The sequence below is a fragment of the Coregonus lavaretus genome, assembly GCF_964263955.1.
Source record: "Coregonus lavaretus genome assembly, chromosome: 12".
NCBI classification, from domain to species: Eukaryota; Metazoa; Chordata; class Actinopteri; order Salmoniformes; family Salmonidae; genus Coregonus; species Coregonus lavaretus.
Genome location: NC_139999.1, coordinates 33,154,243 through 33,181,811, shown reverse-complemented (window position 1 = coordinate 33,181,811; position 27,569 = coordinate 33,154,243). Strand labels below are relative to the sequence as shown.

At 45.4% G+C, this 27,569-nt stretch overlaps 2 protein-coding genes across 2 annotated transcripts; one reads left to right on the top strand and one right to left on the bottom strand.

The window, feature by feature from the left end:
• Positions 1-255: 255 nt before the first annotated feature.
• LOC311139015 (Fanconi anemia group D2 protein-like) lies at positions 256-25,223 on the bottom strand. Its single transcript, XM_084173843.1, has 44 exons — positions 25,181-25,223; positions 24,258-24,327; positions 23,977-24,114; positions 23,805-23,872; positions 23,128-23,234; positions 22,886-22,946; positions 22,679-22,731; positions 22,482-22,560; positions 22,234-22,358; positions 22,019-22,106; positions 20,804-20,908; positions 20,502-20,602; positions 20,207-20,318; positions 20,087-20,122; positions 19,799-19,945; positions 12,472-12,606; positions 12,183-12,314; positions 11,945-12,052; positions 11,600-11,709; positions 11,364-11,418; positions 11,107-11,226; positions 10,850-10,923; positions 10,463-10,612; positions 10,176-10,276; positions 9,804-9,919; positions 9,544-9,652; positions 9,241-9,342; positions 9,010-9,122; positions 8,745-8,903; positions 8,332-8,448; positions 8,120-8,248; positions 7,902-8,020; positions 7,472-7,582; positions 7,201-7,331; positions 6,926-7,025; positions 6,267-6,389; positions 6,048-6,141; positions 5,809-5,880; positions 5,101-5,139; positions 4,922-4,996; positions 4,064-4,138; positions 3,734-3,880; positions 2,054-2,152; positions 256-1,282 (listed from the first exon to the last, which is right to left on the bottom strand). Exons 2-44 carry the CDS (start codon positions 24,322-24,324, stop codon positions 1,193-1,195), a joined length of 4,392 nt encoding a protein of 1,463 aa, XP_084029969.1. The 5' UTR covers positions 24,325-24,327; positions 25,181-25,223; the 3' UTR covers positions 256-1,192.
• A 259-nt stretch (positions 25,224-25,482) lies between these two features.
• LOC311139019 (glutathione peroxidase 2-like) lies at positions 25,483-27,124 on the top strand. The gene is made up of 2 exons (XM_084173846.1): positions 25,483-25,924; positions 26,331-27,124. The coding sequence occupies exons 1-2, from the start codon at positions 25,847-25,849 to the stop codon at positions 26,679-26,681; spliced, it is 429 nt and encodes a 142-aa protein (XP_084029972.1). The 5' UTR covers positions 25,483-25,846; the 3' UTR covers positions 26,682-27,124.
• Positions 27,125-27,569: the final 445 nt, after the last annotated feature.

The window sequence follows — 27,569 nt, the reverse complement described above, 5'->3', positions numbered from 1 at the left end:
CCACCTCATCAGGAGCATGCCCAGGCGTTGTAGGGAGGTCATACAGGCACGTGGAGGCCACACACACTACTGAGCCTCATTTTGACTTGTTTTAAGGACATTACATCAAAGTTGGATCAGCCTGTAGTGTGGTTTTCCACTTTAATCTTGAGGGTGACTCCAAATCCAGACTTTTTGTGTGATTATGTTGTCAGCACATTCAACTATGTAAAGAAAAGTATTTAATAAGATTATTTCATTCATTCAGATCTAGGATGTGTTATTTTAGTGTTCCCTTTATTTTTTTGAGCAGTGTATGTATTTGAATGATACAGTAAATCACATTGTATCAATTGATCCATCATCTAGGGGCCCAGTTCACAAACAAAATGTTAGCAAGGCTCTCTCATGTTCGCAAACATTGAGGGTATTCGATTAAGCTGGCCTGGGCACACCGGTAGGCTTAGTTGGTATGGGGTGAAAAATGTATCGCATTTATTTTGGAACCGGCTGCCTCCCCGGCATGAAAAAGCAAAAAACTAAAGTAACAGATTAAGCAGGCTGAGTAATGAGTAGGATTCTGTGTTTTCCCATGCAAAAGTGATTGCTTTTGATAAAAACGCTTTATCTGCCTTCCCAATGAAAATAATCTTGAAAATTCAAACATATGCAACTTAATATTAGGAAGTTGTCATTGTTTTGTACACTCAGTGCATCTTCAAGGTAAATCAAACTTTTCTTCACTCAACTGCTTTCTGCAACATCAGAATTTTATAAGATACATTCTCTCACAGTCTCAAACGTTAGTGTCTGAATCAGTTCAGCACACCCTAATGCTGTTTGCAGCATTTAGAACATTCACTAACATGTGGTCCTCTGTAGCTCAGCTGGTAGAGCACGGCGCTTGTAACGCCAAGGTAGTGGGTTCGATCCCCGGGACCACCCATACACAAAAATGTGACTGTAAGTCGCTTTGGATAAAAGCGTCTGCTAAATGGCATATTATTTATTATTATTGTTACCCCTCCTTCCCCAGAAATCCCATAATTGTCTATTTTCTCAATGGCAGCAAGGCAATAGGAATCCCTTCATTGTACTCCCTGACCTATTCCTATCTGAGGAGGGCAAAGGGATATGGGTTATGCAAGGTTAGAGTCTGTTGACACCAGAAGGTCAGTAGGTCACAGAGATGACAGTATTCTTTCACGTTGTCCTAATCATCCAAGTCATCTGTGATTTCATCATCGTCCCCCTCTTCCTTCCGGTTGCCATTCTTCCTCCCATCGGAGTCGCTTTCCTGGGCCTGAAAGAAACAGGACAAATTCTAAATCTCTGGTGATTCTGCCACAGCAGGGCATTGGGCTGTAAAACATCTCCCTTTGCAAGCAGATTAAGCTAGGTAAGTACCTCTGTGTGATAAACAAACAGAGCAGTGTTTTAAAGGGTTACTGTACAGCAGTTTCCCAAATCCAGTCCTACCCCCAACAGCACACATTTCTGTTGTAGCCCTGGACTAGCACACCTGATTCAACTTGTCTACGAATCATCAAGCCATCAATGAGTTGAATCAGGTGAGTTTGTCTGGAGCTACAACAACAAAAAAGTGTGTTGTTGGGGGTACTCGAGGACTGGACTTGGGAAACACTGCTGTACAGCAAATCCCCCCATTAGTGTAGACTAGAGGGCTGTCTAACAGCAGGGCTCTGTGCTCCTGAACCTGCCTCACTGTTGTTTCATAGATCTTGCCAGTAATAATTAGCCAGGAACTGAAACAGTACACCTTATCTTAACAGCCCAGTGTTCCACACACAGCTGCCCATTTCCCTATCAGCTGCCTGTAAACCTCAATGTTACATAAGGATCCTCAACAAATCTACCTGTTCTTGGGATTACAACAGACAGAAAGCTTGCAGAAAATTAAAGGTTATAAAACGCCACAAAATAGCTTCTGTCTCTTTTCCTTATGGGAATTTAGAACATTGTGTTTTAAATCAAAGATGTAGCAAAGATAAATTATTTTAGCAATTACATTTAACTCAATACAGTAGCTTTAAAAGTAGATTATGGCCAGTACCTCATCCTCTGACTGCTCCTGAGGCAGCGGGGAGCCTTCCTCCTCCTCCTCCTCCTCTTCATCACTCCCCTGTGAGCGCTGAGAGAGGATCTCCTCACCCTGCAACACAAAGGCATCTGTCTGACCCCACAATGTGAGGCCACACACACATACACACACCATAGGCAAAATTGCTACGGGGGATGGGAGGACATGTCCCCCCCAATATTCAGAACAGGTCGATTCATCCCCCACAATTATTTAAAATCAATACTTTTTTATTTTTATTATTATTTTGGTTGGGGGCCCAGATTGCTTATGACGTGTTCATATGCTATGACAAAATGTGTAGAATAGCAGGAACTTAGCTTTAAACTGCAAAATGTTCTCTCATCCTCATGGCAAAATGTGAAGAATAGCCTGAGATGAGCTATTAAACAGCAAATGTTTCTCTCTGCCCCATGGCAGAATATGTAGAATTGCAGGAAATTAGCTTTAAACTGCACAATTTTCTTAACCTCATGACAAAATGTGTAAAATAGCATTATAAAACTGCAAATTCTCTCTCTGACGCATGTCAAAATGTGTTCAAATGTAGGTGCTGCCTCTACTCCGCTCAGCCTATAGACAGTCACTGTCTATTCACACCCCTTCCCCACTCATTTCAGTCAGGGGGGGGTGAGGGGTGGCTACCAGCCCCCCCTGAAATATGATTGGCCACCCTTGGTGCCCCCCAATTCTCATTGGGTCAGAGCGCTCTGGCTCAGATTGAAGAAGAAAAGATGGTGAGTTCTTTCTGGTTTTCCCCATTGGCTGGAATTATTTTTGGGCTGCTCGATCGAGTTTAACGAGATGAAAACACCGCTGGCGCTGACCCGGCATCCCTGGCAGGCTAAAACGAATGCACCAAAACAGTACCAAGTCGTCTGCGTTTCTGTCATTACAAAGAAAAACTTTCCGGCCTCACGAGTGGTGCATCGCATAGTTGCGGCGTCACTACAGCCTGGGGTTCGATCCCAGGCTGTATCATTACCGTAACCGGGAGTCCCATAGGGCGGCGCACAATTGGCCCAGCGTTGTCCGGGTTAGGGGAGGGTTTTGCCAGGGGGGGGGGCTTTACTTAGCTCATCTTGCTCTAGCGACTCCTTGTGGCAGGCCAGGCACCTGCAGGCTGACTTCGGTCGTCAGTTGAACGGCGTTTCCTCCGACACATTGGTGCAGCTGGCTTCCGGGTTAAGTGAGCGGGTGTTAAGAAGCGCGGTTTGGCGGGTCATGTCATAAAACTCAGTCTTCATCTTTTGTGTCTTCTTAATATTTCCCTTGAAATACCTTCATTAATGACTTAGTCCCTGTAGCTCAGTTGGTAGAGCATGGCGCTTGCAACGCCAGGGTTTTGGGTTCGTTTCCCACGGGGGGCCAGTATGAAAATGTATGCACTCACTAACTGTAAGTCGCTCTGGATAAGAGCGCCTGCTAAATGACAAAAAATGTAAACTTATCCTTCCACTTAAATGTGTTTTCAAAGAGAGGCATATTAAGTAATATCAAACTGTGTAGAATTGCAGGAAATTTGTTTTAAAGTGTCAAAATAAATATTACTGGTAGGACCCCCCATCTACTATTTGTCCCCCCCAATATATAGACCACAATTTCACCCTTGACACACACACACATGATGCCCCCCAGTGCGGCAGCCAGTACCTTGAGGTCTCTGTTCTTGAGGTTACCCAGCCAGAAGGCCTCCTGACAGTGGTTGAGGGTGAGCATGGCCTTCACTCTGTACACAAACTGCTCCAGGCTCTTCTTCAGGGCTGGCACGTGGTTGGTCAAGGTGGTGTCCTGGCGGATCTGGGAAACAACACCACAGGTCACCACACACAAATAGTACGACAAAACATGCCTTTTCATGTCACACACATCCTCATAATCAAGACTTCACTGATATATGTTGGCTAGCGTCATTCACACATATTTCATCCACACAGGTTTCTGTGGAGAGGACAGGAGCAGTGTTGGGAGGCTGGGTTGTACCTTGGAGTGTCCACACATGTGGTGGAGCTGCCTGGTGCTGAGCTGGAAGGTCTTCAGCAGGCTCTGGACATCCTCCTGAGACAGAGTGGACACACAGTCACACCAAATTACACTGAACAACTGACTATTTTAAAGTTGTAGATTTTATTGTGTTGATGGATTTCTTGTCTATTTATTAGAGCTCTGCTACCCGACCCGAGCCCGACGGGCCCCAACATTATACATTGGGGTTAGGCCCTGTTCTTTCATCAATAACTAGGGTACAGGCAGGGCTCGGGTATCACTAAACTGATCACTAACATTTTAAAGCTGAGCCATTTGTTTGTGCTCTGCTGCGTAGTACAGTCATATCTGACTAAGATCATAACATGGATCATAAGTGCTTCAACCTTATCAAATATAAGACAGAAAATAATGCTCCTTGAGTTCAGTGATGAAAAGTAGCTAACAGCTATCTCATGTCTCTTCATTGAGCAGAGAAGCCCAAGCAGAGCCGTTGCTATGGTTACTCAGATTCAGAGCCGCCATGAGCAGAGCGAGCAGCGCGCAGGGAGCGAGTGACAGAGAGAGGAGCAGCTAATGGATTTACTAATGGAGGAAGCTATTTCTGATTTTGGGCAGGGCCTTTAATTTGGCAGAAGCAATTGGGCCTAGGTAGGGTAGGGCCTGAACGATGCGGGCATGGGTAGGGCTCAGGATTAAAATTAATGCCCGTGCAGGGCTCTAGTATTTATGACTATTATAAATGGTGTCAAATAATTCAGCATGAGCTGCTATTGACACCATGTAATGTTTCCTTATTGAATTTGAAATAAACCATTCTCTCTAGTATTTTTCCCTCAGTCTTTTGGCTTGTACCTTGTGCTTTTTAAAACTGAAATCCAACAATGGCATCCCCAGCTTCAGGAAAGACTCCAGGAAAAGACGGCCATACTAGCAACAATGACAACAACATAAAAATACAATTAATATAATTAGTTATGGAATGTGTCTGACACTGTGGCAGGCAGAGCAAATGCCAATGTACTGAGACTCACCTTCAGGCACACATTGAGCACTGGTCTGTTGTCAAACACCTGACGAGGAAAGATGAAGGAGAACACATTACTTCTAGCTTCTCAACACCCAAAGCCAGCCAGCAGAGAGCCAATCCACATGCACACACAGCCCTGCACACGCGTACACACACACACACACACACACACACACACACACCAAACACACGTACACACTGGGCATGGAGCCAGCAGAGCATGACAGATGTCTTAATCTCCCTCCATCCAGAGTGTGTTGGAGAGGCAGAACACCCAGGGGAATACATGTTGACATGCTTGTCGTTTAGGGCCAGGACAATACCAGTCTCGCGATACTCGTTAGTATCTTGGCAAGGAAACAAAACAGAGCTGATTTAGGAAAACAGCCCTAATGTTGCAAACAAACAATATGTTGTCATCCAGCGTCACATTTATTTATTTTCCAAGCTATAGTACACAATATTTGACTTACGGTAGGACCAAAGAGTTTGGTCTGCTTCGTGTTTTCATTTTTGTCATGGAAAAAATATTCCAATACTGGTATTGTCCTGGCCCTATTGTCGTTTAGTGTGGGCATAGTAATTTAAACGCTATTTCCAGCCATGCATCTTCCAAAGTGAATTGAACAATCATAACACATAGTAGACATCATTTGTTTGAATAAGGGTTAACCCATTCATGACTAGCTCCCAGTGTAAACAGTCTCAGTACCTTAACCAGGTTGACCAGGATGTGGAAGTCTCTGACAGCCAGGTTCCACGTCAGCAGCTTCTCACTCTTCACCTGGACACAGCAAAGGGTTAATAATGTAACTTTATAAATCACACACAAATGCTTGCTGAATGTATGCAATCATAGTCACTGCACGATGGCTACTAGCACCACCTAGCTCCACTGGCAGTTCCTCTGCTTTTGTCTGTGAATGTGCGTCCAGTTGTATAACAGTGTACCTCAGCACTGTCGCTGTTTCTGCCAGGGGGAATCTTCCTTACAGCCTTCTCCAGCTCTCCCATCATCCCCTTATAGAAGACCAGGAACGTCAGCCTAGAGAGAGAGGGACAAGAGAGAAAGAAAGAGGTGAACAAAGGCAGACAGGGGGTCACTGAATGCCCTCGTATGTAGAGGTCAGGAGAGATAGTGGTAGTAGTACAGTGTGTCCCAGCACCTACCTGTTGAGAGTGGGCCAAGTTCTAGAGCTGGCGTCTTTGGCTGCGTTGAGGAGCTCAGGGATGCCCTCTCCAGCTATCTCCTCCACCGCCTTCAGAACATCATCAGTGTGCTCCAGGTAAATACTACAGAGAAGGGGAGTGTAGAGGAGAGGAGGGAATGAACATCATGAACACCATTAATATTTTCATTCACCTTACAGCCACTGGGAGCATGGCAACCACAATAGCAGTAGAAGAGCTGGAATAAATGAGGTTACAAGACTGTTGGGACTCCCCTATAGAGTAAATGACCCTTTCCAGTGTCTGCAGTATACTGACATGCCATGGCCACCTTAAAGGGATACTTAACGGGATGCATCTACTTCCCCAGAGTGAGATGAACTTGTGGATACCATTTGCATGTCTCTGCGTCCAGTATTAAGGAAGTTAGAGGTAGTTTCGTAAGCCAATGTTAACAAGCGCAATGACTGGAAGTCAGTTAGCAATTGCACTAGCGCTAGTTAGCAACTTCCTCCAAACTGCATGCAGGCATAAAAATGGTATCCACGAGTTCATCTGACTGTGGGGAAGTAGGGAAAGGGCCTCATTGCCAAATTCCGAAGTATCCTTTTAATTTATTAATCTGCTCTACATGATCAGTGAATCCTTGTGAGACACACCTGAGGAGAGCTTGGAGAGTCTCGTTGTGTTTGGGTCCTTTCTCTCTGTCTCCGCTGGTAGTCACCCACTCCTGGCACAGGAACCGCCGGGCTAGGGTTACTAGAGGGAGAGACCGTTCTATGATGAGCTGATCCTCATCGAAAATAAATGCCACTTTTCAGAATATCAATAAATCTTCAGAATTCACTGGATTGTCATAGAATTGATCCTGATAAAGTCTATTTCACTGTTGCATCAATCCTATAGAAATTGATGGAGCGTGTGTGTGTCTCACCAGTCTGCTCCCTGTATGTAGCCTGGTGCCCTCCTCTCTCAGCCACAGTGCTGAGCAGCTGGGAGAGACACAGAGCTATGCTGAGGCTGGGAACCGTGCTGCGGAAGTTCAGCAGGTACTCAAAGCTGTGTCTGAAGACCATAGATAGGGGAGAACAGCTTTAGCATACTGTGTACACACACACACACACACACACACACACACACACACACACACACACACACACACACACACTTCACCTAGAGCTGACAGGGAATGTTTCTCCACTCACTTGATGAGCTGGTCCATGGTCAGTTCAGGCCCTCCCTCTTTCAGGCGGTCAGCCAACACTCCCAGAGTCCTCTTCAGCAGGCCACGGTGCTCTGGCTGGGAGAAACCAGACCTGACAAGAGTGATTCACAAGAGCTACTGATACAACTGACAGGACTGTAGGCTACAGTACCAGATCCATAGAGATAGCCCAAGGATGGAAAAACCTGATCTTGGAGAGACAGTGTGGGCAGGCATTGTAGCAGCCCACTAACACACCTGATTCACATATGTTGAATCAGGTATGTTAGAGCCGGGCTGGAACAAAACAACACCAACCTCTCCGGGACCACAGTTGCCAAACCCAGAGTAATTGTAATTTCCTTGAAGGTGAGGATACTGTCCTGAAAGGCAGGAGTGTGCAGGTGGTGTTGTGTCCAGGTGTGACTGACCAGCTGAAGGTGGTGTGTAGAACCTGTAGGAGGAGCTGGTAGGCTGAGGACAGCAGCTGGTGCTCCCTCACATCCAGGCCTGGGGCATCCACCACCCCCTGGTTCTCAGACAGAAGAGTCTGTACACAGCAGGAAAGACGGTCACAAAGAGGGACACTACAACAATTAGCTAAATGTGTGCCTGGCAACAAAAAAAACATGAAGCTGTGTGTGTGCACCTGGAAGTGATTGTGGCAGTTCTCCAGGTGGGTGCAGAGAGTGGGCAGCAGCTGGACACAGCAGGCAGCGATGTCCTTAGGGCTCTTCTGCTGCAAGTGGGAGAAACCCACGCTCTTGTCTGTCTTTCCCTGCAGCCAGGAGACAATATGGAAGATGAAAGAGAAGCTTATGTTATGACTCATACAACACACACAGTGTGTGTGTGTCCTACCTTGAAGAATGGGGCTCTCTTGGCAGGGGCAGCTGTCAGACTGAACTCCAGTTTGCGCCACATATCCTCCAGCAGGAAGACTAACTCTGCTGGGCCCAGCTGCACCTCCTCACGCACCTGCACAAGACCACAGCATCTCTTTACAGCACACAGAGACATTGGAGGGATTCTAGCTAGTGTCCCTGGCTTTATTTGAATGTGTATGAGACACATACAGGGTACACGGTTGGGGCCAATTTGGCGTTAACTGAGTAAATTCAGAGAATGTGATAATTGCCTAACACCTTTACTATGATTGTTCAATTCAGTAATTGAACTTCCATTCAACTCATTAATTGGCGGAGTTCAAATGGAATTAGAGCCCAACCCTGATGGTGTACGGTGTGTAGGCTCTGGGCTGGGTGGTGTCCTACCTTGCTGTGGAGCTCACTGTCCAGCAGAGAGCGGGAGAGCAGGCCACACTGTAGCACACTGAGCACCTCCATGTCCAGCTCCCTGAAGAAGGGCCGGTAGGAAACCAGACTGACCCCAGGTCTGCTGGCCTCCTGAACCTTCTCCTTCTCTGCATGGTCCTGCAGGGTAGAAGGAACACAAGAAAATATCATTTAAATTCCAGTCCTGATAAAGAGAGTATTGTGTGTAACAGTCACATCATGTGACGGAGGTGAGAGGTCAGACCTCTGTGTGGGTGTTAACCTGCTGGGTCTCCTCTGCCTCCGTGCCCTCCTCCAGCTGAGAGGTGTCTGCTGACGAGTTCTTAGCAGTGGCTTTCCTCTTCTTACCAGTACCCTCTGCAAGACAACCACCACAATAAGTGTTGAATCTCATCTCAGGAAAGAGGAATATTTTTTCTTATATTTCCCCTGGTCAGTATACAGAGGAAGGTATGTCCCTTTTAGGCCTGCTTACCTTTCTTTCCCTTCTTTGGAGCAGCAGAGGAGCTAGGCAGTGGAGCTCCGTCTGTACTCTCCCCATCAAAGTTGGCTAGAGGAGGAGCATAGCCAGGGGTTGCTGAAACACAAAAGCAGGAATGGTCAAATTAATTGAAACAAAAAAAGCAGGGATAGTCAAAATAACAGTCCATGGAATTCTCACATTTTCTAAAGCATGTAAGATTTAAACATTTTGATCAGAAAAGTGTTGATAAAATGGGGTTGACATTTTAATTTCCTGTCCATTGTGTTATAGTAGTGTTTCAGGGCAGTATAGTACCTGCCAAAGTCCGCTCCAACAGAGTCTGGAGGTAGGTGATGTTCTGAAGACGAGTTACCACCTTCATCTTCATCTCAGGATCTTTCTGACTGCAGAATGCATTCACAACCTGAAAAACACACACGTACACACTAAAGGTCTGTGCGCAAAAATACACTCACATTGGCATATAAAACACAAAGAAATCATATGGACTCCACAGCAAATATACGTGTCTTGCTATAGACCAGAATTCTCATCTAAGACAGAGCTGTAGTAACCTCTCTAAACCAGTTGATGGTGTGGAAGAGCAGGCCACAGAGGAACTCTCTCTCAGGCTTGGACAGGCTCTCGGACTTCTCCACCACATCCATGTCAGTTAGGATCAGAGGGCAGCCTGCAAACAGACACCCACACATACAAACTCCCATTAGAACTGCAAGAACCAGAGCAGATCTACTACACTCCCAGCAGGCCGTGTTGAAACACCATGTGTCTGCTGCTGTGTTACTAGCCATACATGATCTACAGTGCCTGAAGTGTTCTCATTTTCAAAAAGTACTTGTACATAGTTCAGTAGACTTTTTGGCCCAGTGAGAACCAGTTGATGTGTGTTCCTGCTCCATCAGACAAAACACAGGATTCCTCCTCACCCAGTAGGGCATCTATCTCCTCCAGGTCTCCCTGATGCTGCTGCTCCTCACACAGCCTGAGCAGCCGGAAGAACGGAGACAGGCACAGAGAAGACACTCGCCTATAGTACCACACAGAACAGAGAGAAATACATTGTTTAGATGATCCACTTCAAACCATTCAATAACACTTCATAGTTTGGCAGCAACTGAAATCTATTGCTTTATCCATATGATTAAACTCTGTATGGACATTCTGCATTGTTTTGCATTAGATAATCAAATCTGTAGCCAAACTAGTGTCTGACCTCTGTGTCTTGCTTTTCCCAGTCTGGCTCCACAGCTCCCCCTTGTGTTGGAGGTCATCAGACAGTAGTCGCAGCAGGTTGATGGCGATGCCTCCCTGACTCTCCTCATCGTCCAGGTTGTACATCATACAAGCGGGGAAGGGGAAGGACCTAGGACATACAGGAGGAGGGACAGCAGAAGGTAAGTTATTACTAGGGCCTGGACCCGGTTACATGGTCAGGACAACTGGCTACACAACACACTATTTACAAAATACACATTGATGATTTCTTGAAACGTCAAGACATAACATAAGTACAGTTCTGTAATGACTTGCTGCCAGCCGTATGCAGTTGACCTATATTACCCCCACCCATTCCCTGGACAGTAGTGCACCACTCACTCACCCAGTTATATCTGGTCCAAGATCCACCACAAAGTCTTCCTGGAAGTCCTCCAGCACACTCTTCCCTATCCAGGCCTGAGTGAATACACCAGATCCACAGTGGCAGGGTTAATAGCTACCCTTTAAAATATGGCAGTGTCCCAGTGTTTAAAATCTACAATAAAGGGTCCATTTGGATGATAAAAGGTAAAGTATCTTTGAAAGAGGACCATAAAAGAGCTATAACGTGTGTCTTGAGGGTGTATGTGAGAGGCAGACCTGCACCAGAGGGTCCAGAGTGCAGGTGAGCACCAGGTTGGCTAGTTCGTCATAGTAGAGAGCAGCAGCTTCAGGAGAGCTGTCACTGCACGACCGCACCAGCTCCAGCAGAGCCGTCACCTACACAGAGAGGTCAGCACACACCATCCACTTACAGGCATTCTCCCAGCACCAGGAAAGGAAAACTCTCTGAGAGACAGTGGATCAGCCCTTTATTCAGACTGTACATAGACAGTAGTCCTGCCTATACTCCTCACCTGTCTGTATGTCTCCTTGGGCAATGTGCCACCTTGAGAATCCTCAACTTTGGGCCTAGAGACAAGACTCAGATGAATACAGAATTTGAGAAATGGAAACTATATTGAGGCACTATAATTAGTCTCCCTACTGAGTGGAAAAATGAGAAGCATTGTTGGGGCTCTTTTTTCCACCAGGAGCTAACAGGATTAAGTCTGTAAGTGCAGAGTGGATGTGAGAGGGCAGCAGTTCGTACCTGCAGGCCCCCATGCTGCCCACCACCATGACAGCACCGATGATGCCGATGCGCTTGTACTTGGGCACGGTGCTGGAGAGCTGCTTACGGACCACTATGTGCATGTCATCCTGAGGAGAACAGAGACAGGGGAAACAGATGTGGATATGTGACAAAGAATGACACGGGGAGAAAGATACAAGAGAATGATATACAGATAAAAACAGTATATAGTCATGGTGGGCACCACATAACCACACCACAGAGATGGTAGGTAGGTACACAGTACAGCACTCAGTGCTGCTCCCATAGAAATTGAATAGGCCTATATATCCATGATTGCCCCACAGTGTCTGATCCCCTCACCTGGATGTGGGTGCCTTGCTGCTGCTGTCCGAAGGCCAGGCTACTGAGCAGGTGGAAGAGCCTGCGGATCTGCTGGGGAGTCAGGTTGTCCATGTAGTCCAGGATACCCTTCACACACACACACCAGGGACAGGTTAGTAACACCGACCCTGCTGAGGACAACTCTCAGTCAAATACAGAATAGATAGATGGCTTGTGATCTGCTGGAGACATGTCTTGGGGACAGTTGAGTCCTCACCTTGACGAAGACGGCGTAGAGGGCCATCTCAGAGGGTTTCTCTGTCACCAGGCCACACAGCAGCTCCAGAGCCACGTCCACCTCGCCACCCACTCCACTGCAGACATGGGTCACCAGGGAGCCCACCACCTCCTAACAGAAGACAACACAGAAAGAACCATAAGATACCATTGAACAGACTCACACAAAGAACAAGAACTGAAAACTCTTGACAATGGAAATGAGGACATGAAGCATATTTTAGCCAGCACACATACATAAAGATACAATTATACACACACGCACATACCTGCTGGCAGTAGGAGTCAAAGGCAGTGAATGAGAGTTTGTACATGTGTCCACCGATGGGCACCACACAAGGGTCAGGGGAACGCAGCAGACTCTGGGCCAGGGCCAAGATGGAGGGAAAGTAACCTCGCATCACCTGAAACACACACAGCATCAGCACCACATTAACACCTCAGTCACACAGCTCATCTTGACCTTATACTATTTATTTTCTAAATCGGCTTCCCTTTCCTCAGCCCGTTCCATCCCTCAGCTGTATACCATAGGGCGTTCACTCACTGCTCTAGAATGTAGTGAAATACGGGTAAATTCAAGAGGGTGCTACTAAATGAATGTCTAAACGTAGTTTTCTTTGCCCTATGTCATTACGAATCACATACAATTATTAATGGATTGTTCTCTACAATATTAGAACCTTAAACACCCATGTCAGTAGAAATCCACTTTTTCAAGCTAAAAACGATGGCCAGAGCTTACCCATGATGTTGCACAACGATTTAAGTCAATAAGTCATTGTTTTAGGCAAAGTATTTTATATTTGGGCTTGAAGTGACAAATCCAAACTGCCCACTTCGTTCAAATCCGTGTGAATGCGGTGTCTTTTCCTATGATATGACATACAAATTATTTTCAGCAAACGTTTCATTTCAGGGCAGGGTTTTATTTGAATGTTACCATCCACCAGCATGGCATTGTTCATACATCAGAAACAGCTGCAAAGTTATTCCTCTTCGTGACTGAGATGAGCCAAACAGCCTTGTGTCCACCTGAACCATGGCACAAATGAATTTGCACTTATTTTTTTAGCTAGTCTGTATAAAAAAATAAAATTATATATATATATATATATATACACACACACATACATACATACATACATACACACACACACACACACACACACACACACACACACACACACAGTGCATTCGGAAAGTATTCAGACCCCTTGACTTTCCACATTTTGTTACGTTACAGCCTTATTCTAAAATGGATTAAATAGTTTTTTTCCCCCTCATCAATCTACACACAATACCCCATAATGACAAAACAAAAAAAGGTTTTTATAAAAAAAATTCGAATGTATAAACACTTGTAGACTGAAATATCACATTTACATAAGTATTCAGACCCTTTACTCAGTACTTTGTTGAAGCACCTTTGGCAGTGATTACAGCCTCGATTCTTCTTGGGTATGATGCTACAAGCTTGGCACACCTGTATTTGGGAAGTGTCTCCCATTCTTCTCTGCAGATCCTCTCAAGCTCTGGTCAGGTTGGATGGGGAGCGTCGCTGCACAGCTATTTTCAGGTCTCTCCAGAGATGTTAGATCAGGTTCAAGTCTGGGCTCTGGCTGGACCACTCAACGACATTCAGAGACTTGTCCCGAAGCCACTCTTGCGTTGTCTTGGCTGTGTGCTTAGGGTCGTTGTCCTCTTGGAAGGTGAACCTTCGCCCCAGTCTAAGGTCCTCCTCTGTAGCAGGTTTTCATCAAGGATCTCTCTGTACTTTGCTACGTTCATCTTTCCCTCGATCCTGACTAGTGTCCCAGTCCCTGCCACTGAAAAACATTTTTACATTTACATTTTAAGTCATTTAGCAGACGCTCTTATCCAGAGCGACTTACAGTTAGTGAAGACATATCTTTTTTTTTCTTCTTTTTTTTATACTGGCCCCCCGTGGGAATCGAACCCATAACCCTGGCGTTGCAAACGCCATGCTCTATCAACTGAGCTACATCCCTGCCGGCCATTCCCTCCCCTACCCTGGACGACGCTGGGCCAATTGTGCGCCGCCCATGAGTCTCCCGGTCGCGGCCGGCTGCGACAGAGCCTGGATTCGAACCAGGATCTCTAGTGGCACAGTTAGCACTGCGATGCAGTGCCTTAGACCACTGCACCACTCAGGAGCTCAAGATCCCCACAGCATGATGCTGCCACCACTATGCTTCACCGTAGCGATGGTGCCAGGTTTCCTCCAGACGTGACGCTTGGCATTCAGGCCAAAGAGTTCAATTTTGGTTTCTTCAACTCCAAGTGGGTTGTCATGTGCCATTTACTGAGGAGTGGCTTCCGTCTGGCCACTCTACCATAAAGGCCTGATTGGTGGAGTGCTGCAGAGATGGTTGTCCTTCTGGAAGGTTCTCCCATCTCCACAGAGGAACTCTGGAGCTCTGTCAGAGTGACCATCGGGTTCTTGGTCACCTCCCTGACCAAGGCCCTTCTCCCCCGATTGCTCAGTTTGGCCGGGCGGCCAGCTCTAGGAAGAGTCTAGGTGGTTCCAAACTTATTCCATTTAAGAATGATAGAGGCCACTGTGTTCTTGGGGACCTTCAATGCTGTAGAAATTTTTTGGTACCCTTCCCCAGATCTGTGCCTCGACACAATCCTGTCTCTGAACTCTACGGACAATTCCTTCAACCTCGTGGCTTGGTTTTTGCACTGACATGCATTGTCAACTGTGGGACGTTATAAAGACAGATGTGTGCCTTTTCAAATCATGTCCAATCAATTGAATTTACCACAGGTGGACTCCAATCAAGTTGTACAAACATCAAGGATGATCAATGGAAACAAGATGCACCGGAGCTCAATTTCTAGTCTCAAACCAAAGGGTCTGAATACTTATGTAAATAAGGTATCTGTTATTTATTTGTAAGAAATTTGCAAAATTTCTAAAAACCTGTTTTCACTGTGTGTGTGTGTAGCTTGATGAGGAAAAATATGTATTTAATCAATTTTAGAAAAGGGCTGTAAAGTAACAAAATGTGGAAAAAGACAAGGGGTCTGAATATTTTCCAATTGCACTGTATCTCTGACCATTTTATAAAATGGTATAATTGCATGATATGATAGCATTTTGCAAACCCGCTCCCCCAAGATGAATGGTTTTGACCACTAAAGTTTTGCTTAACTACACGTTAGCTAGAAACCACAAGTGTCTATCAAGATAATGAAAAGGCATCCGCGAAAGAAAATTCAAGGAACTTATAGTTACATGTAAATTTGCGGGGTGCATGACCATGAGCAAAGTCATTGTAGCCTATCATTTAATTTCCCCTGTGAGAACCATGAGCACAGGCTGACTTGGCTTTGCTGTACCACAGCCAAAGCCTGCCAGCAGCCTAACGTTACCTACTAAAGGTTGCATTGTGTCCATTACAATGTAGGAAAACACATATTAGCCCTCTTTCAAATGTTATCCATATTAACGGAACTTCATCTTATTCTTTCTAACAATTTCTATGGTGGATTGGCGGCCGCAATTTATGAAAGATGCCAAAAATGTGGAGATAAAAACAGTTGGCCAAGTCAAAGATAGGCCAGTGGTTTCCATCTGTGGCAAAGTTTTCACCTGCTCGTCGAAGTATGTGGACACCTGCTTGTATAATATCTCATTCCTAAATCATGGGCATTAATGTGGAGTTAGTCCCCCCCTTTGCTGCTATAAAAGCCTCCACTCTACTGGGAAGGCTTGCTTCCATTCAGCCACAAGAGCATTAGTGAGGTCGGGCACTGATGTTGGGCGATTAGGCCTGGCTCGCAGTCGGCGATCCAATTCATCCCAAAGGTGTTCGATGGGGTTGAGATCGGGGCTCTGTGCAGGCCAGTCAGGTTTCTCCACACTGATCTCAACAAACCATTTCTGTATGGACCTCGCTTTGTGCATGGGGGAATTGTCATGCTAAAATAGGAATGGGCCTTCCCCAAACTGTTGCCACAAAGTTGGAAGCATAGAATCATCTAGAAAGTCATTGTATGCTGTAGCGTTAAGATTTCCCTTCACTGGAACTAAAAACCTAAACCGAACCATGATAACCAGCCCCATACAAGTATTCCTCCTCCACCAAACTTTACAGTTGGCACTATGCATTGGGGCAGGTAGCGTTCTCCTGGCATACGCCAAACCCAGATTCGTCAGTCAGACTGCCAGATGGTCAAGCGTGATTCATCACTCCAGAGAATGCGTTTCCACTGCTCCAGAGTCCAATGGCGGCAAGCTTTACACCACTCCAGCCGACACTTGTCATTGCCCATGGTGATCTTAGGCTTGTGTGCGGCTGCTCGGCCATGGAAACCCATTTCATGAAGCTCACGACTAACAGTTATTGTGCTGACGTTGCTTCCTGAGGCAGTTTGGAACTCGGTAGTGAGTGTTGCAACCGAGGACAGAAATTTTTTACACGCTTCAGCACTCGCCGGTCCCGTTCTGTGAGCTCATGTGGCCTACCACTTCGCAGCTGAGCCGTTGTCGTCCTAGACGTTTCCATTTCACAATATCAGCACTTACAGTTGACTGGGGCAGCTCTAGCAGGGCAGAAATTTGACGAACTGACTTGTTGGAAAGATGGCATCCTATGACGGTGCCATGTTGAAAGTCACTGAGCTCTTCAGTAAGGCCATTCTACTGCCAATGTTTATCTATGGAGATTGCATGACCACACCGGTCAGCAACGGGTGTGGCTGAAATAGCCAAATCCACTAATTTGAAGGGGTGTCCACATACTTTTGTGTGTATGTTATATATACACATATACACACACACACAGTACCAGTCAAATGATTGGACACACCTACCCATTCAAGTGTTTTTCTTTGTTTTTACTATTTTCAACATCAATGAAATAACGTATATATCTATGAAATAAAGTATATGGAATCATGTAGTACCCAAAAAAGTGTTAAACAAATCAAAATATATTTTAGATTCTACAAAGTAGCCACCCTTTGCCTTAATGACAGCTTTGCGGTAGCCAGTGTCACCAGCAAAGTACCCCCACACCATCACACCTCCTCCTCCATGCTTCACGGTGGGAGCTAAGCATGCAGAGATCATCCGTTCACCTACTCTGCGTCTCACAAAGACACGGCGGTTGGAACCAAAAATGTTCTATTTGGACTCATCAGACCAAAGGACTGATTTACCCCGGTCTAATGCCCATTGCTGGTGTTTCTTGGCTCAAGCAAGTATCTTCTTATTATTGGTGTCCTTTAGTAGTGGTTTCTTTGCAGCAATTCGACCGTGAAGGCCGGATTCACGCAGTCTCCTCTGAACAGTTGATGTTGAGATGTGTCTGTTACTTGAACTCTGTGAAGCATTTATTTGGGCTGCAATTTCTGAGGCTGGTAACTCTAATGAACTTATCCTCTGCAGCAGAGGGCACTCTGGGTCTTCCTTTCCTGTGGCGGTCCTCATGAGAGACAGATTCATCATAGCACTTGATGGTTTCTGCGACTGCACTTGAAGAAACTATCAAAGTTCTTGAAATTTCCCGGATTGACTGACCTTCGTGTCTTAAAGTAATGATGGACTGTCATTTCTCTTTACTTATTTGAGCTGTTCTTGCCATAATATGACAACACAACTGCTCAAACGCATTAAGAAGGAAAGAAATTCCACAAATTAACTTTTAAGAAGGCACACCTGTTAATTGAAATGCATTCCAGGTGACTACCTCATGAAGCTGGTTGAGAGAATGCCAAGAGTGTGCAAAGCTGTCATCAAGGCAAAGGGTGGCTATTTGAAGAATCTCAAATATAAAATACACTGCTCAAAAAAATAAAGGGAACACTTAAACAACACAATGTAACTCCAAGTCAATCACACTTCTGTGAAATCAAACTGTCCACTTAGGAAGCAACACTGATTGACAATAAATTTCACATGCTGTTGTGCAAATGGAATAGACAACAGGTGGAAATTATAGGCAATTAGCAAGACACCCCCAATAAAGGACTGGTTTTGCAGGTGGTGACCACAGACCACTTCTCAGTTCCTATGCTTCCTGGCTGATGTTTTGGTCACTTTTGAATGCTGCCGGTGCTTTCACTCTAGTGGTAGCATGAGACTGAGTCTACAACCCACACAAGTGGCTCAGGTAGTGCAGCTCATCCAGGATGGCACATCAATGCGAGCTGTGGCAAGAAGGTTTGCTGTGTCTGTCAGCGTAGTGTCCAGAGCATGGAGGCGCTACTAGGAGACAGGCCAGTACATCAGGAGACGTGGAGGAGGCCGTAGGAGGGCAACAACCCAGCAGCAGGACTGCTACCTCCGCCTTTGTGCAAGGAGGAGCAGGAGGAGCACTGCCAGAGCCCTGCAAAATGACCTCCAGCAGGCCACAAATGTGCATGTGTCTGCTCAAACGGTCAGAAACAGACTCCATGAGGGTGGTATGAGGGCCCGACGTCCACAGGTGGGGGTTGTGCTTACAGCCCAACACTGTGCAGGACGTTTGGCATTTGCCAGAGAACACCAAGCTTGGCAAATTCGCCACTGGCGCCCTGTGCTCTTCACAGATGAAAGCAGGTTCACACAGCACGTGACAGACGTGACAGAGTCTGGAGACGCCGTGGAGAACGTTCTGCTGCCTGCAACCGGTTTGACGGTGGGTCAGTCATGGTGTGGGGTGGCATTTCTTTGGGGGGCGCACAGCCCTCCATGTGCTCACCAGAGGTAGCCTGACTGCCATTAGGTACCGAGATGAGATCCTCAGACCCCTTGTGAGACCATATGCTGGTGCGGTTGGCCCTGGGTTCCTCCTAATGCAAGACAATGCTAGACCTCATGTGGCTGGAGTGTGTCAGCAGTTCCTGCAAGAGGAAGGCATTGATGCTATGGACCGCCCGTTCCCCAGACCTGAATCCAATTGAGCACATCTGGGACATCATGTCTCGCTCCATCCACCAACGCCACGTTGCACCACAGACTGTCCAGGAGTTGACGGATGCTTTAGTCCAGGTCTGGGAGGAGATCCCTCAGGAGACCATCCGCCACCTCATCAGAAGCATGCCCAGGCGTTGTAGGGAGGTCATACAGGCACGTGGAGGCCACACACACTACTGAGCCTCATTTTGACTTGTTTTAAGGACATTACATCAAAGTTGGATCAGCCTGTAGTGTGGTTTTCCACTTTAATTTTGAGGGTGACTCCAAATCCAGACCTCCATGGGTTGATAAATTTGATTTCCATTGATAATTTTTGTGTGATTTTGTTGTCAGCACATTCAACTATGTAAAGAAAAAAGTATTTAATAAGATTATTTCATTCATTCAGATCTAGGATGTGTTATTTTAGTGTTCCCTTTATTTTTTTGAGCAGTGTATATATTAGGCCCAATTTTATTTAGTATTCTATGGATTTCATTTAGAAAAAGCCCATGTTATCACACTGGAACCTATAGCCACTAGCTTGTCAGTTGACGTTCAGAGTTAGCGCCGTTCTGCCCACGGACGGAGTTCTATTGAGCAGCGACAATAGGAACAAGAATGGAGCCAAGGACAAGCTTCACTTAGAGACAGACAGGACTACTGTAACAGGACTTTCCCACCTGTGCGTAGCCCCTGAAGGTTTTCTGTAGCAAAGCCTCCTGGATCTGTCCTGCTCTCACTTTGACCTTCAGCACCCTCTCAGCCCCACGCCGGCTGTGGTTGGCATTGGTGGAGTGCAGGATGAACAGCACCAGCAGGTCAATGACCTGACCGACAGACACACAAATACGTGCGCGCGCACACACACACACACACAGGATCAACAAGTAATCTGCCAAGTACCAGCCCATATGAAATTGTAGGCATAGAGAGAAGAGGAGAATCAGAGAAAGATGTATCAGACTTACCTTGTGATCCTCTGCAGTGTCTACATTCTCTATGGCCTGCAGAACAACACAGGGAGAGTCACATGGTGAAATAGTTACTGGCTGTTGATATACGACTGTAGCGTTACCTATTCTCCCTACCTTAAGCCAGGCCTCAGAGATGGTCTTCTGGAAGCGCACTGCAGACTTAATGCCATCCAACACCAAGGCAACACTGTCCTGGCTGCTGCTGGATGCTGAGGTGTTGGAGGACCTGGTGGAAAAATTTGACCAGAAACTAATTCAAGTGGCCTTGCCATTTAGAATAATTTTAAATGTAAAATCCCACTAAAGGTAGTGTTATGTGGATTGATAACAGTATGCACTGGTGCTCTGCGGTGATGGGAGTGTGTTGGTGTTTAAGTGTGTTGGAGTGTGTTGGAGCAAAGTGTCTCACTCGGTTGTCCCCTTGTTCTTCATGCGGCTCTGAGAAGCCTGCAGCACCAGAGGGAAAACACACAGCTCCAGCTCCAGCTTCTTCCGAAGGTCACACACCACCTGATACCCCACAGAGAACCCGGCACCACTCAGTGAGACCAATACACATCATCATCACTGCAGATTGTGGTCTGTAATGGGGAAACATTTTGTGTGGTGGTCATATAGAAACTATTTGTGAGGCACTTTTCATTTGTTCTTGTTATTAGAAAGAGATGTGCAAGACTACATGCAGTGACACCACTGTGTGTGACCTCTGACCTCTAGGGCGTCTGAGGAAGAGATGGAGTGCAGAATGAACTTCACCACCACAGGCAGGTCCTCCAGCTGGACAGCAGATAGGGTGGCCATGACAGCCACACGCACCTGACACACAGGACCACAGAGACACCAGACGTTTTAGGACAAGTGTACATTATGGGGTGTGCAATATTGTCTGTATCGTTGTAATGTATTGATTTTTAGTACAACTTTGTGGTAAAGGAGCAGTTTGTAGATGCAAAACAAATGTGTATGTGTAAATAGAAAATGACTGTCTCATCTATTGGGGATTTATCATTCTCCTAAATTGATGGGATGACTAACTTAGAAAGAATGCATTCTTGACTGGGCTAATGTAGGCTGTGACACCTGGCAAGGCTGTGATTGATGTGAAGAGCTGTTTTAGGGGGTAAAATGAGATAAGGATGTGTCTTCAAATGCTAGACTATACTGGTTCTTTGTGATCTGTGAGCCTTCCTTGGACGTAGGAATGATGTATAAGGGAGCTGGCTCTTCTCACTATGATAGGTTGTTATGATAATCTTGTGCCTGGCTGAAGTGTGCAACAAATGGCGCCAAGGAGATGAGACCAACCCCTGAATCAATGGATTGGCTGAGTAAGTTTAAACCACACTCAGTCCTCTACTCTAATTGGCCAGCAGAGAAGTGGGAAACTTTCTCTGTCAGAGTATTTGGGTATTGTTTCTAAAACAATGTTGTTAGTTCTCTGAAGCGCCCTGTGAGGTATTTCAGAGAGCCCGTATATACGAAACATCATATTTACCATTGAAGGTTTTTGCATTAATTAAAATAACTAGTATATCTTAGAAGTCGTGTTGACCTCTTTTGTTCCTAATACCAGATTTGAATTGACGCGACTTTGACACATCTAAGTAAGAACCACGCTCATAGACTATAGTTACTCTAAAGGCAGCTATTAGTCAACGAGCCACTTGATGTAATTTCCTCAGGATAAATGTAAGTACATAGGCAATCAGTCAATAGCATAATTGTTTCAGGGACAAATGATGTCAGTGTCGGTGAGTGAAATACACCTTTGCGTAAATAAGCCCTGAGCTGTGAACACATCATGAATCATTGAACAGATCCAACACAGTGTAATTCTACTCTTATTGACTCCCCAATGAGAGCTTTAGCCAGAAACAACAATAAATGGACTACAGACCATGTGTGTGTTTGTGTGTGGGGGGCTACCTCAGCCAACAGAGTGGAGCTCAGATTCAAGCTTGAGAAGGCATCCAGGATTGGCACAGTCAGCTGAGTGTTTTCCTGGAGTAAGGAGCTAAAGAGGAAAGGAGAGAGAATAGGGGGGAGAAACAGCAGATAGTCCCAGTGATGTGAACATCTTATCATGACATCACATATCACAACACACAACACTAGACTGCCTCTAACAGGGCTCCACCCACTTTAGCTCCCTGGCAATGTCACTGTGCTGGGAGTCCTCCAGGATCTCTGGCAGACTGGTGATGATGTCACGCTGTATCTCAACCGGCGCCACGGAAACCAGCTGCATCAGCTTACCTGCTAACTCCTATAGTGACAGGGTACAATTAGGTCAGAAGGAAGTCAGTCAGGCCCTGCTACTTAGTGGGAATATACAGGTGGAATAAGTGTAGAGTATAGGTTAGATCTGCTGTCATAGTAATATGAGTACCTTGCTGTCTATGACTCTGTCTAACCACTTGAGCTGGTTGACAATAACACGAGGGATATTGAGGCCATCCTCTCCAGCACTACAGGGAATAGAAAGGCAAATGTAAAGGGTAATTTGGTTAGAGTACAAGAAAATCTATATAGTCAACTTGTATGTGTATGGCAACAAACAAAATGTTTTTAAAAAAAAGCCCTTACCCATCAAACATGAACTCGGGAAGCTTCTCAAACAAAGTGTTGATTACCAAAGTCTACAACAAAAAGAAAAGAACGTGGGTTTCAGGTTCCATTTGAAATTGTGGTTACATTCACAGTTCACACCTAGTGGCCAATGACAAGGAAAGACATCACAGTTCAGACACTACTCAGGCCAATGTGTTCTTGCATAGAGAGAGGCTGTCATACCTGCAGCATCTCGATCCCCAGCAGCATGCGCAGCAGACTCTCCTGAAATGAGCTGACAGAGCTGGACCACAGACAGGACACAAAGTGACACAGGTGTCGAATCATAATGACATTTATGTTTCCATGTAACAATTTGAAAATTCTATACTGCCACTGAGCAAAGCTTTATTAGAATTTGATGGCCCCCACTGAGAGAGCCAGGTACCCTGCTATCCTTAGGGCTGTGTGATGTGTGGGGTTACCTTGAGTACCCATCGGCCAGGCGTGGTACACAGGGGAGGAGACAGTTCCTGAACCTCTCAGGATCCTCAATGTGAGACTCCAGTCCTGTGATGAACTCCTGCACAATCTGTTGGCCATCAAGGTTAGAAAATCAGGCACGTTTTATAGCCTTTACAATTTTGAGTGTGGACTGTCGACTCTCGTCTCTAACATGAAGATAACATACCCACAGGAAAGTATTATTAAACCAACTTCAAAACGCAGTCTCAGTTTGTGGTTATCACAATTTGTTTGCTCATCACCTAAGGCACACGCACAAAACGGAAGTACATGCACACAATGCATGCAGAATAACCGAAGTCTTGCAGGTGTTTACATGGTTTTGCGCATGTGCCAGGTGATAGAAATCGCAATGACAGTACCAGCGTTTTGAAAAGTCGGGTTAATAATAGTTTCTTGTGGATATTTCTTCTCAAATTTCAACCCGAATAAGGACCAACCAGACAACTGATAGAGTACGTTCAAATGAAATGTTATTCAACATTCTGGCTTGTTGAGCTCATGAAGGGACATGTTCCAAACAAATGTATGGCATTAATCTCAGTGTAACCATGGCGGTATCACAGTCTGCTTTATTAGGCAACACGCTTTATAGAACGTGCAATACCAAAGACAGTATTTGAAACATTATACTCACACCGGGGTATCTGGGACTCTTTTTCAGTCGTTGCTGCAGTCTCTTTTGGAAAACCACTTGGTCCACAGCTTACAAAGCAATACAATTATGCATTATCCAACAATTTCCAGTTTAAAACAATAGTCAGTCAATATGTTTATGAGTGACTGTTGAGGGTGTGTGTCTTGCTTACCAATCTCATTGGATGTACTGCCCTGACTCAAGATAACACCAGCCTCGTGCAGAAATTGGCCAAAGACAGAGTCAATATGGGTGCCCTCCTGAGCCATGGTCTTGGACTGACGGCCAGTGGTCCTACTCTTCTTGGACTCTGAATGAGGGAGGGGATAGAGCCCTAATGAACTGACCCACAGTGCATGTAGCTAGCTAGTTAGTGCATTGGACTCATGGCACGAGACAGACAAAGTTGTAAACAGACTCAGTCTGGTGGTTTGGTTTGTTTGGGAGCCTTACTTGACACATCTGGTGGTGCAGCACTTTCGCTTTTGTCCACAGAGGGGCGTCTCTTCTTTCGCATCATAGTCTGTAAAATGTTACCGGATAGAACAATGAGAAAGATATTTCACCGAATGTATAAATGTGAAGCATCTGATTGGCGTTTCTCCTCACTACCAAATATGGTAGTGAGAGGAAGCCCACTGGCTGGCATTGGAAGAAGATGGAACGAGATGGATTTTGGCCTACATTCTGCAAATTTTCTCATCAATTAAACATTTGATCTCAATACAGTTTTTTGTTCCCAAAACTAGAATCTGTTATGAACAGAGTAGACTAAGTTTTGTAGACTTTACCCTTTGCAAACGTTTATAAAAATCGCGTTGTTTAGGAGTGCAAATGAGAATTTAGTTACTGCACACGCGTACTTCAAAGAGGAGGCGTTCCCCTAATGGATATATGCAGATGTATGCTACAACGCGCCAATAGGATCTTGCTAGCTCGTGGTTGGCTCTGCCCACCTCCTTGCTTGTTCTGCCCACTATGACTAATTTGTTTCCATTGGAAACGACAGGCTATGGTCTATCTTGGTTTAGTTATAAAACATATTTGATGTTACTGTATGAGACATGGCAATTGTTTGTTTGTAGCTTGCTAACATTACCTGTTCACAGAGGCTGAAAGAATCTGGATGATGATATGACGCTGAAATTCATGGTTAACAGGCCATTTTACAGCCTGCAATGTTACTGGCACAAGTTGCCCTCGAAGGTAGCTAGCTTGCTAACATTGTTAGGTTGAGAAATTGGCTAGGTGGTTACTCCTACTTACGTTAACTCTCTAACTTGCAATATTGTTAGAGTGGATTGTCACGGAAGCGAGGTCTGCATCAAGTACTTTATTTTACTTAGCTAGGAAGAATAGCAAAGAATGAAACTTACTGTAAGAACTGGTGAGAGCAACTGTTGTCAAACTACAGGACAGGATTCCCGCGCGTCTTTTACAATGAGGGACCTTCTATAAAGTCCAGACAGTGGCGATAGCAAAACCTGTGAAACGCATGGCTGCGACTTGATTTAGACGCTCAGGGGGTGTCATCATTTGTATCGTCTTATATTCTTCATGAACATTGTTAATTGTTCTGGATAAAGCATGCTTATGCGATTTTAATTATACAACATATACCAAAAAATGTAAACTGTCCCTAAAATGTTCAGGAAGTACCTCCCATTTCCCTGTTGAGGACCTTGGCCGTATTGATTCAGTACGCCGATTCTGTTGCAAAACGTTTCTAAAACAGAAGCAAACTGAACGAAACGAGGAGGAACCTACCTGAATTTGTCCAATAGAAACTCGTTTTCGTTGCAAAACGCAACTGTTTGGACTAATGATCACACCCCTTGTATAAAAAGTCCAGCAACAGGCCATTTTAGCAGACAGAAGCGTGGTTGACGTCTACAAGGAAAATGTCTGGAAGTAAGTTCTACCACCTGACAGCAAAGCTACTTTCAGGAGAATTGTTGAATTTCTCGTCGCTTGAGGGTAAAGTGGTGCTGATCGAGAATGTGGCGTCTCTCTGAGGTACGACCACCAGGGATTACACCCAGATGAACGAGCTCCATGAACGGTACACCGACAAGGGGCTCGTGATTCTGGGGGTGCCCTGCAATCAATTCGGACATCAGGTAAGGCTGGGGGTGATGGATTTCTCAACTCTTAATATAGGGTAATAACTATTATTTCTGATCATAGCTCATCATCAATGCAAACTTGCAAGGTGCAGACCAGTCTCTACTCTGACCGGTTGGCAGGTGGAGTGTGGTGGGCAGGTGGAGCACAAATTAAACTGTTCTTGCTGTTGTTCAATTAACGTGTGTGTGTGTGACCTGTGCCTATTTGGACATTGTCCCACGCCAGATTCTATATTCCTCAATCCCAAATGAAGGGGAAAGAACATGTGGGTTTCTTTCACGTTTATTGAGGGTTCTGGTTATGACTTTGGACAAGGGACTCATTTTGATAGACCACTTGAGGTCAAACATCAAACTTTGCCTGTACATGTTACATTCTTCCCACAATCTACTCCTGCAGGAGAACTGCAATAACGAAGAGATTCGGATGTCCTTGAAGTATGTCCGTCCGGGAAATGGCTTTGAGCCCAAGTTCCAGCTCCTTGAGAAAGTGGATGTGAACGGGAAGGACGCCCACCCCCTGTTTGTGTACCTAAAGGAGAAGCTGCCGTTCCCAAGCGACGAGCCCATGGCCTTAATGAATGACCCCAAGTGCATCATCTGGAGTCCCGTTGGCAGGAATGACATCGCCTGGAACTTTGAGAAGTTTCTCATCGGGCCAGACGGAGAGCCATTCAAGCGCTACAGCAGGAGATTCCTGACCAGCAACGTTGAGGGTGACATCAAGAAGCTTCTCAACATGGCAAACTAAACCGTCCAAGTGTTGTTCACACAGAGGCAATGGTGGGGAGTAGAAATCATGCCAATATGGGTGTGATTTGCATTTCTAAGTATAAAGTATTGTCACACCTTGCAAGTATGGTCACACCTTGGAAAATGTCCTTGGCTGTAACTCAAAAGGCAACAACTGGACTTTCAACAGTTTACCGTTCAATAAATACTAACTCCTCCTCACAAGCTCTGTGTGACCGCAGCACAGCACCCATTATCTTTTCAAATCATGTGCCGTGCTCTCATGTGCAAAATGTTGCTGTGTTCTGAACTTTTATTAAATGAAGCCATCCTTTGAAACCACATCTTTTGTGAGGGGGATATCTGATGAAATATAAAAGTCTTAACATAACAGTTGCATTGGGCCCATGTAAAGCATGACCGTGTCTTAAAGTTGACCAAATAAATATTTTTTACTAAGAATCTTTGTATTTATTCTTGTCTCAGTCTGCATTGTATTTTACAGGAGTTTGGTGTGCGTAATGCTCAGGTCCAATGTGAACGTCTGGCTAAAATGTGGTGTAGGGTGAGGTTGCCCTTAGATGCTGATCTTGGGTCCGTTTTGCATTTCCCCCACTAATGGTTAAGTTTAGGATTGGGAGATGGGAAGATGATTCTAGATTTGGACCCCAGAGCCAGAAATGTTGAGAGGGATTTTTCAGAATAGTGAGAGTAGCCAAACCAGGAAATATGCAAGTCATTCTGACAAGCAAAATCAGGCTTTTCCGGATCTGCAGTGAATAACTTCATTTTGAATTATTGAGACTGGACTATGTGTTTCACTAAAATGGCAGTATTACTTGACCTGTTCTCCTCTCTGGAACACAGCCAAAACAGACTACCAGTGTGGCTGTGTGAACCAGCAGTA

What these genes read in the sequence shown, in the direction of transcription:
- LOC311139015 (XM_084173843.1), bottom strand. Translation starts at nt 24,324, where the DNA reads ATGATGCGAAAGAAGAGACGCCCCTCTGTGGACAAAAGCGAAAGTGCT. An exon ending in TCTCTGAGGCCTGGCTTAAG is followed by an intron (nt 20,123 to 20,206) that starts GTAGGGAGAATA and finishes GTTGTTCTGCAG; the next exon opens with GCCATAGAGAATGTAGACAC. An exon ending in TCAGTTTTAAAAAGCACAAG is followed by an intron (nt 4,139 to 4,921) that starts GTACAAGCCAAA and finishes ACTCTGTCTCAG; the next exon opens with GAGGATGTCCAGAGCCTGCT.
- LOC311139019 (XM_084173846.1), top strand. Translation starts at nt 25,847, where the DNA reads ATGAACGAGCTCCATGAACGGTACACCGACAAGGGGCTCGTGATTCTG. An exon ending in GCAATCAATTCGGACATCAG is followed by an intron (nt 25,925 to 26,330) that starts GTAAGGCTGGGG and finishes CTACTCCTGCAG; the next exon opens with GAGAACTGCAATAACGAAGA.